Source organism: Dermatophagoides pteronyssinus, unplaced genomic scaffold (genome assembly GCF_027571235.1).
Source record: "Dermatophagoides pteronyssinus isolate colony J.1.1.1.1 unplaced genomic scaffold, Derpt_VIB-CSIC_2022.12 sq0018, whole genome shotgun sequence".
NCBI lineage: Eukaryota > Metazoa > Arthropoda > Arachnida > Sarcoptiformes > Pyroglyphidae > Dermatophagoides > Dermatophagoides pteronyssinus.
In genome coordinates, this window is record NW_027461542.1 from 630,136 (window position 1) to 640,520 (window position 10,385).

The 10,385-nt window shown below is 29.3% G+C and overlaps 1 protein-coding gene across 4 annotated transcripts; it reads left to right on the plus strand.

Annotated features, from left to right (window-relative positions):
- The first annotated feature begins 1,630 nt into the window (after nucleotides 1-1,630).
- LOC113796898 (uncharacterized) lies at nucleotides 1,631-9,619 on the plus strand. Of its 4 annotated transcripts, XM_027347187.2 has the most exons (17): nucleotides 1,631-1,781; nucleotides 1,862-2,590; nucleotides 4,828-5,201; nucleotides 5,266-5,439; nucleotides 5,515-5,691; nucleotides 5,752-5,928; nucleotides 6,003-6,182; nucleotides 6,315-6,584; nucleotides 6,810-6,989; nucleotides 7,150-7,332; nucleotides 7,392-7,568; nucleotides 7,641-7,817; nucleotides 7,878-8,054; nucleotides 8,128-8,307; nucleotides 8,377-8,553; nucleotides 8,622-8,861; nucleotides 8,923-9,619. In XM_027347187.2, exons 1-17 carry the CDS (start codon nucleotides 1,760-1,762, stop codon nucleotides 9,352-9,354), a joined length of 4,026 nt encoding a protein of 1,341 aa, XP_027202988.2. In that variant the 5' UTR covers nucleotides 1,631-1,759; the 3' UTR covers nucleotides 9,355-9,619. The 4 variants fall into 4 exon arrangements, with proteins under 4 accessions (XP_027202988.2, XP_027202989.2, XP_027202992.2 ...); XM_027347188.2 differs by lacking the exon at nucleotides 6,810-6,989 and having other exon boundaries at nucleotides 1,632-1,781; XM_027347191.2 differs by lacking the exon at nucleotides 6,315-6,584 and having other exon boundaries at nucleotides 1,632-1,781.
- The last annotated feature ends 766 nt before the right edge of the window (nucleotides 9,620-10,385 follow it).

Sequence of the window (10,385 nt, forward strand, 5' to 3'; positions counted from 1 at the left end):
ATAATTGATAATGACGACATTTTCCCTGATGATTATAACCTTTATACGATGCTGGTGGAGCCATTCGATGAATAGAAGAAACGACGAAGAGAAGAAGAAGAAGAAAAAAAAATCAATCCAAATGGAAAATCAACGTGGAATACAAAGTAGGAACCGGAACATTTTCTTTTACAACTACCTACCGTAACTCGTATCGATTTATTCATAAATGACGGAATGAACCATCAAAAAAATAAAACAAAACATCATTCATCAATAAATGAAAAGATCATCCGAGTTTGGTCAGATCCGGTTTTCACAAAATTTTTTTTTCTCAATTGATTTTGAATAATGAATTTGATAAATGTGAACAACAACAACAACCCACTGAATATATCGCCTACGCTGATAAAAAGCTACTAATTTCAACCAAAAAAAAATGAAAAAAAGGTTTGTGTTTGATCGTCATTGTAAATCCACCCATTTAATTTCGTTTTTTTTTCTAAATATTTAATTTTAGAAAATTCTCTTTTTTCTTCCTTCTTGACAAGACGAAATGCAAAACAAAAAAAATTATTGACGTGGGCTGATAATAATGATTTGACAAGTTTAACATATATGTAGGATTTCCTTTTTGCTTTTCATCACCTGAAAAAAATACATGTGCATAAATACAAGAGGAGCCAAGACATTCTTTTTTTTGGTTATTTGATTTTTGTTTTTTTTTTTGTTGAGAACGAAAATCAAAAATAGAGTCAATGTTTGTCATCTTTTTCAAGAATGATTCCATTCGATCGGATTGTTTGATACAGGTAACATGTCATTTTCTTTTCTTTTTTTTTTGATGTTTTTTTAATCATTTTCATTTTTTTCAATTAGATTTGTTTTTTTTTGCAGCAAGCTAACTTAATTTCGATTCAGGTTTGTCTATTTTACACACACAAAAACATCTATCTATAATGTTTTTTCCCCAGCCACATCATATATAAAGCTATTTATAGCTATTATTTAAACAACAAGGTTTAGAATCATAGAATCGTTGTAGAAACATTTTGCAAGAATTGCATTTTCAAAGAATCATCAATTATCAATAATGATCGAAATATTTCATTGATTGATTGAAATTGAATCAAATAGAAATTTTTTCGGTCGGCATCACTGATAATGATGATGATGGTGAAGATGATTCTGACAACAACAAAAAAAAAACATTCTGCATTCCTTTCGCTTTTTCATTGCCAATTTTTCTTTCAGATTTTTTTGTTTTGTTTAAATTCCAATTTTCACTAACACTACACACACCTCATATCATTTTCACTTTCTCTTCTCTTTTTTTCACATCAAACACAATCCACTAAAAACATTCTAATTTTCTTTACACTTTTAAAATTTTTCTCCCTCATTTCTCTTGTGTTTGTTTGTATTTGATATAAGCAAATAATATTACATTATAGTTTCTTTTGGATGAAAGTCATATATTGTTTTCACATATTCAAACAGACACAAATTTCATTTTTTTTTGTGTGTGTTTAAATCACGGCTGATTGAAGAATCTGTTTCTCTTTTTTTCCAAATTTTCTTTTTAGACCATTATTCGACGACAAATTGTTTTGTGTTTTTTTGTGTTGTTAAAATAATTTTGTTCGAACATTGCGATCTAATCGATAACAAGATATGATTTAATTTCGTTAACATTTATCATCATCATCATCAATTTGGATAAATTGTTTTTTCGTTTAAATTTAATTTTCTTCACTCGAAAGCAACATTAATAATAATAATGGCCAGTTTACAATATCAAGGTATTTTGTTTTTGTTTTGGTCATTTGAATTTATGAATTTATGATTCGAATCGATATTATTATTATTTTTTTTTACATAGCACGTAGTGAATATTCATCTACATATAATAAAGGTGGATCATCATCATATGATTCAAGTTTAGAACGATCTAAATCTCCATTATTATCATCTGGTGGTGGTGGTGGTCCATTAATAACATCAGCTTTTGTTGATGGTTCACCATCATCTGGTGTTGGTACATCAACACAGGATTATAGTTATGCAACAACAACATCATCAACATCACCATTAGAAACTATTGTTCAAGAATATCAAACTGCTGATGGTGGTATTGGTAAACGTGTTTTAAAAACATTTACTACACAACAAACAACAACAAAAACAACACGTTATGGTAGTGATGGTGCATTACGAACGGAAACTACAACAGAATCCGGACCATATATACGACAAACATCACCAATGCCAGCAAGAAGTTCATCATCAATGTCAAAATTAACACATCATATTGATGAAAACTGTAAACATCAACATGGTCATCATCAAAAAGTTCTTAAATCTAATAGTCGTCCATTAACAATGGACGGAAATCCACCAGCTGGTTATAGTTTATATCATGTTGAACGTCGTGAAGAAACATCACGTACAAGTAGCGGTGGTGGTTCACAAATACCAACAACACCATCACGTAAAGTAAAATTTCAAGATGAAGAATATATTAATCGTAAAGAATTTGAACAAGCATGTTCATCATTACAATCATCAACAAAAGATATTGATATTCTTCCAGATCCAGAATTGGATACAGGTTAGTTTGAACTTACTTATTTTATTATGTTTTCTTTGGTTTCCAAACACCAAAATTTTTAACCTTAACCCTTTTTTATGTTTTTTTCTGTTTTTTACTAATTTAATGATTGACATGTTTATATATTTGACATGACATTGGCCTCAATTTATCATCAAAAACATCATTTATGATTATATTGGTGAAATAGAATGAGATCAAAACGAATACAGCAAACAAACAAAAAATAGTTCGAATATAGAGAGTTTTTTTTTCAGTTGCTAAATTTAGTTTAATGAAAACGAGAAAAAAACGGAATAACCATGCCAATCATCATCAATGATGATGATGACGCCTACAATCATAATATTCTATTCTCAATGTCGAATTTATTTTTCCTTTTCTTTTTTGTTGTTGTTGTTTAGACTGACTTTAGTTTTTTTTCTTTCCTCTTTCTTTGAGAAATATAAATATATTCATCAAGGTCGAATTAGTCGAATGATGATGATGATTTTAGCTAATTTTTTTTTTTTTGTATCAAAGCGGAAATATATCTTTTTTTTTACCAGAAAATTATTATGAAATTTTTTGAAACTTTTTTATATGTATATTCCACACAATTAGTTTGTTTATCTATTCAATTTTCTGTTTAGTTGAATAGTTTTTGTTCAATCGGTACTTGATTGATATTGACCATTTATGGTTCATCAATAATAGAAATTATCTCAATGATGATGGCTATAATTGATTTTAAATTATTATTTTGTTATGTGTGTGTGTATATCTTCAACCTTGTCATCAACAACATCAAAAGAAGAAGGATGTTTGTTGTTGTTGTTCATTGTTGTGTATATTGCTTCTGTTGTTTACTTTTTATGGTTTTAGCTTTTATTTCATTCAATTTTTCTTTCTTCATTCTCACTATCCCGCCATATTTTGTACATTCGTCACATAATAAATAAGTGGTATTTTTTTTTGTTGCTAAATATTCCATATATGGAATATGAATGGTGGTGGTGAAATTTCATTTTCCTTATCATCATCATTTGTAATAATCAAAAACTGGGGAAATAAATTTACAATTAGGAAATTGTTTTTTTTTCGTAACAAACAAGCAAACAAAACAAAACATATGTCGAAAGAAATTGAAATTTTGTTGTTTGTTAAAAATAATAATGATTATGATATTTATGTGATGCAAATAGAATTTTTTCTGCAGAAAAACAAGAAATAATTTAATTGAATTCTGGATGATTCACTGGAGAAAATAATGGATTACATCCAGAATAATCGTTTCATCGAACCGGGAAAATTGATTCTTTTTGGAAAATTTTGTCTAACTTTTTCGTCTAATTGATTTGTTTGTTTGTCAATGAACTTTTAGCTATTTATTTTTTTGTAGGTCTTGTGAATTGGTTTAGTTTTTTGTTTTTTTTATTTGAAAAAATTCTGAAAATATCATCAAACCACATACAAACAAGCCATAGACAGAATCTCAGTATTACTATTATTATTTCCACCCACATGGATTCACAGATTTTATCTTTGGTTTTTTCTCCTGTCCATGAATTTCACTTACTTTCTTTTTCTTTCATATTTATTTTATGATGCCATTTTCTTATTGATTCTTATTTGATTTGGCATCATTCCCAATTTTTTGTTTTCTATTTGCAACTTTTACAAAATTTAGTTCAAGAACTACACTGAAATAATAACATATGCGAAAGAAAACTAAACAAACAAACTTGCAATTTCACAAACTAAACATTTTATCATTACATTGATGTTGCCCCGTTTGAAAATGATGATGATGATGATGATCTTATGAATGAAATTCAAATAGAATGAAATAGAGAAAAATTGGTTCATAAGATATGGTTGACGTATATAATGAATATATGTTTTGATGTGTTAAGAAAACTGTTTTGATGCCAAACCATGGCCATTCAAAATATTCAGAATAAGTTTTGGTTTGAATTTAAAAAAAAATTCTCTTTTTTCTATTCACTTGAACTTGTGTATCTGATGTGACAAGATCATCATCGTAAAAATTCTTTCAATTGCCAATCTATGACAGATTGACAACATACAAAGTGAAAAAAGATCATTTTTTGTTTTGTTTTGTGGTTTTCCACTTCTATTCTGATTTCCTATTATTTACATTTATTGATTGGTGTATGATTGAATGATATTTTACCCTTTGTTCATTGTGTGTTGTTTATTTTCAAATGTTTGGTTTATTTTTTTTAAAAAAATAGATATTTCATTACATACAATTGAAAAAACTCATACACGTAAAGCACATCGTATTAAAGAAGAAGGTGAAAAATTTGAATACAATGATTTTGCTATGATACCACCAACAGCATCAAAATCACCATTACCACATCGTAAAACTGAAAGTCGTGATCGTAGCCCAGCACCAACAATGGATCCACGTGCACCAAGTCCTGTACATCAATTAATTGTACCACAAAAATATATTGAAACACGTACACCATCACCAAAAGATAAAATCGAACAACATGGTGAACATAATTGCAAATATCATTCACATCATTTGGATTATAAATATACACCACCACCGGTTAAAGGACCATGTGGTGCTTGTGGTCAATATATTGTCGGTTCGGTATGTTTTCATCATCTTCATCATTATCATCTTGTTTATTTATCTTAAAAAAAAATTTTTTTAGCTTGTAACCGCATTAGATCAAATGTGGCATCCGGAATGTTTCACATGTACAAATTGTGATACAATTCTTAAACCACATAAATATGTTGTTGAAGATGATAAACCATATTGTAAAGATTGTCATTTACGTTTGTTTGGACCACCTTGTAATGTGTGTAAAAAACCAACACAAAGTGTAAGTATTAAAAATCCGAAAAAAATTATGAAATTTGTTTTTCATCAATATGATATTTAATTGAAAATCAAACAGAATCGATATAATCTTTTGAATCGAATCTGGCATCCGGAATGTTTTTGTTGTGTTGAATGTGGTAAACGTTTAACACCGGATAATTTTGTTGAACGTCTTGGATCACCATATTGTATGGAAGATTATCATCGATTATTTTCACCAAAATGTTGTGTCTGTCATTTGCCTATCAAAGATGTAAGTAATTTTGATTGTATATTTCACAGAATTCAATTTTCAAATCATCGATATATGTAGAAAGCAATTAATGCATTGGGTAAAATGTGGCATCCACAATGTTTTAAATGTACACATTGTGGTATACCATTGGAAGAACGTAATTTCTATGAAAAGAATGGTTTGCCTTATTGTGAAAAAGATTATATGGATCTATTTCATCCAAAATGTTATGGTTGTAAAAAACCAATTACTGATGTAAGTAATTTATTCAAATCAAATACATTTGATGTTGATTTTTGTTTTGTTTGGTTGTTATTGTTTTACAAAAGGGTCGTCAAATGATTGCAATGGGCCATCCATGGCATCCAGAATGTTTCCGTTGTACTGTTTGTGTTAAACCATTAACACCAGAAACATTCAAAGAATATCAAGGCAAACCTTATTGTGAAAAAGATTATCATAATCTTTTCTCACCAAAATGTGCCGGTTGTACTAAACCAATTACTGATGTAAGTTTTTTTTTAACACATCAATAATTTTTTCCTTTTTCCTTTTCATTCATTTATCCTTTATAACCACTTTGATCTTTCTATTTCAAACAACAAAATGAAAAAAAACTATTTTTCATATAAAAAAACAAGGGTAAACCAGTGTTTAATAAAGGTCAATATTGGCATCCAGATTGTGATGCTCTTTACAATCGACCTACACCACCACCACCACCACCCAAAACCTCTACACCATTATTTCAACATCAACCACCACCACCGGAAATAGATATTGAATCATTATTAGAACCATTATTGCAAGAAAAACCATCTAGACCGATTGAATCCTATCATGTGGATACCGGTCATAATTTACCACCAATTAGACCAGATTGTGATGGTTGTCAAGGTCCAATCGTGGATGTAAGTAATTATTCATTGGTTCGATTGGATATAGCTCGAAATGAAATTATTGTCTTTTGTCTTGCACGGTGGCTCGAGTATTTTTCTTTTTGTTTGCTTATTTTGTCCGTCGTATTTTTGTTTTCATTGGCTTTAAATTTGTTTTTTTTATTTGTGTGTGTTTCATGATTGCGTTTGTTTTTCGTTCTTTTGGTTAAAATTTTTATTCATCCAAACATTTTTTAGGATAATTATGTATCAGCATTGGGTAAAAATTTTCATCCAGATTGTTTTCAATGTACCGAATGCATGAAACCATTGAATCCATATAATTTTTATGAAAAAAATGGTCTACCATATTGTGAAGATGATTATCATCGTTTATTTTCACCAAAATGTGCTGGTTGTAAACAACCAATTAAAGATGTAAATATAATTTCAATGCAATTTATATGGCAGTCAAAAAAAAATGTTTGCATCACCTTTATTTTTATTTTTTCCTTTGCTTTTTTTTCCTATGCTTTGCTTATTCTAATTTACATGACAATTCTTTATTGATTATTAACCGATTATGCTTATTTTGTAGAGTAATTATATACGTGCAATGGGTAAAGATTGGCATCCAAATTGTTTTCAATGTCATCAATGTAAAATACCATTGGATCCGGAAAATTTCTATGAAAAGAATGGTAAACCATATTGTGAAAATGATTATCATAAATTATTTTCACCAAAATGTTTTGCCTGTTCAAAACCAATACGTGGAACTGTAAGTTTTTCATAAAAAAATACTCATAATCATCTTATAAACATCTGTATTTTTCATAGCCGTTGCGTGCTTTGGGTCATGATTGGCATCCGGAATGTTTTAATTGCGATAAATGTCGAGTACCTTTATCACCGGATAACTTTTTAGAAAAGAATGGTCGACCATATTGTCCGAATTGTTTTGATAAACTTTTCCTGCCGAAATGTTTCTCTTGTTCAAAACCAATTCAAGGAACTGTATGTTTTCTTTTTTTAATATTAATATGTCATAATGAAAAATTACTATTGTTGTTATTGTGTTTTCAACAGCCATTGCGAGCTATGGGACATGATTGGCATCCAGAATGTTTCAATTGCGATAAATGTCGAGTACCATTATCACCGGATAACTTTTTGGAAAAGAATGGTCGTCCATATTGTCCTAATTGTTTTGATAAACTTTTTATGCCAAAATGTTATGGATGTTCGAAACCAATTAAAGGAACTGTAAGTTTTTTTTTCTTTTTATTTCTAACGAAAATAATGTCGTTGTTTTGTTTTCAACAGCCATTACGAGCTATGGGTCATGATTGGCATCCGGAATGTTTCAATTGCGATAAATGTCATATACCATTATCACCGGATAATTATTATGAAAAGAATGGCCGTCCATATTGTGAAAATGATTATCATAAATTATTTTCACCAAAATGTTGTGCATGCAACAAACCGATTAAAGAACGGGTATGTATTTGATGATGATGATTTAATTCCAATTCAATTTATGATAATCATTTTGTTTTTTGTTTGTGTAAAGCCTATTTTTGCTTTGGGTAAAGAATGGCATCCACAATGTTTTGTTTGTTCACATCCATCTTGTGATCGTGTATTGGATCCGAATGATTTTGAAACACATGATGGTAAACCATATTGCAAATTTCATTTTGGCGAATTGTTTTTGCCTAAATGTTTTGCATGTAAAAAACCAATCACTGATGTAAGTTTTATTTTAATTTTATTCACTGAAGTTGACTGATTTTTTCTATTGTTTAATTGTACAAAATAGAAAGTCGTATCAGCATTGGGAAAAACATGGCATCCAGAATGTTTTGCTTGCGTTCAATGTGGTGTACCATTGGATTTGAATGCTTTCCGTGAAAAAGATGGCCTACCATATTGTGAAGCTGATTATCATGCATTGTTTTCACCTAAATGTGCCGCTTGTGAAGCACCGATTGTTGAGGTAATGTAGAATCTTTGAAAATCAAAATCAAAATTTTCTGATTTATTAATCCAACAATGAAAATTTAGAAATGTTTGACTGCATTAAACAAAACATGGCATCCTGAACATTTTACTTGTGCTCATTGTAATAAAGCAATGAGCGATGATCCTGATGGCTATCATGAACATGATTCCAAGGGTTATTGTCGTCCATGTTATATTGAATTGTTTGCACCGTATTGTCGTGGCTGTAATAAACCAATTGTCGACAAGATTTGTGTTACAGCATTGAATTCGAAATATCATACCGATTGTTTCGTTTGTCGGGTATGTTTATGGTTTTTTCTATTTGAAATTTTATTTCAAATCTAATATTAATATTTATTAGGATTGTGGATGTGCATTGAAAAATGGAAATTACTTTGAATTTGAAGGTGAACCATATTGTGAAGAACATTTTCGTTGTAAAATGTGTCCAGATTGTGTACGATTACGTCGTGCACAGAATAAATTCTTTTCTGGTGCACAACAACAACAATCTACAACTAATCAACATCAACATCCAGTACCACAAAAAATGGACAGTTATATTCAACAAAAAGTAATTGATACGGCAACAATGCCTACTAATACACAACAAAAAGTTACATTTGCAAATGGAACATTACCATCTTCAAAACATCAACAACCTTTGTATACAACATCATCAACGTTACCACATCATCGTACACATGATTTAATACGACATTCACCGAAAAAAATAGCAGATCAACAACAACAACGTACAACATCACCATATTCGATTCGATTGGGAGCCTAAATAGACAACCGAAAAAAAATTTGGATTGAATGATTACAATCGTGAATGGAGTTAAAAAAAAGCAGAAAAATGCCTCAGGGTTATTATATAATGACATATTGACCCGGTTTTATTCAAAAAAAAACACACACAAAAGTGAACACGCACACAAATTATATTATTACATTTTGACAACAATTTGAGATTTTTGACAAATATTCAATTTCAAATGTTTTATGCTACAATAATTTTATGTTTTTTTCCCCCACAACCCGTTTATCCAAAATTCTTTTAACAAACAAACAAAAAAATTATGAATTTATTCATAAAATTTTTAATTTGATTATAACTAAAGATTATTATTAATAAAATAATTAAAATTTTCAGAAAATAAATTTGAAATTTGAATAATTCCTGGTATTTTCCAATATCACGTTCCACAGATCAGATTTGACAGAAATGAAAAGTTGCTATTTTTGTTGAAAAAAAATTTTCCTGAAAAAATTTGATTGAGGTCTATGAATGAATCGAAGAAACCCTTCATATTTTTTTTCCACTGTAGTTATTTCCGATTATCAACATTTTTGTTGTTGATATCCAGAGGAAAAAAATAAAAAATGTTGATTATAATCACTAGTTGTTTGCTTGTTTTTTTTTTTGGTTTTTGATCGACATTACACAGACATCCGGCCTAATCGTTATCGTTTTGGTTAATTGAGTTTTTTTTCATTATTTATTTCGAAATGACATAAATTGGAATATAGTGATCATCATTTCCATTTATTTTGTTTTTTTTCTACTGTTTCATTGATTAAACACAGGAACATCTACAACAACAACGACGACGACGACGACAAAAACTTTCTGGTCACAAAAAAATTAACAAAACAACAACAATGATAATGATAAACATCCAACCAACCAACCATCGATCATCATGTTTTGTTTTGAAAGAATTGATTGATTGATTGTCCAAAGAATGAAAGTAAGAAAAAACAATTGAAAATTTCATAAATCACTCTTTTTGGACAAAAACTTTTTCTTGTGTTTTT

Excerpts from the sequence above, each read along its gene's own strand:
- LOC113796898 (XM_027347187.2), top strand. The coding sequence starts at position 1,760 with ATGGCCAGTTTACAATATCAAG. Across the intron at positions 2,591-4,827 it reads AGATCCAGAATTGGATACAG|ATATTTCATTACATACAATT; the intron begins GTTAGTTTGAAC and ends TTAAAAAAATAG. Across the intron at positions 7,818-7,877 it reads CGAAACCAATTAAAGGAACT|CCATTACGAGCTATGGGTCA; the intron begins GTAAGTTTTTTT and ends TGTTTTCAACAG.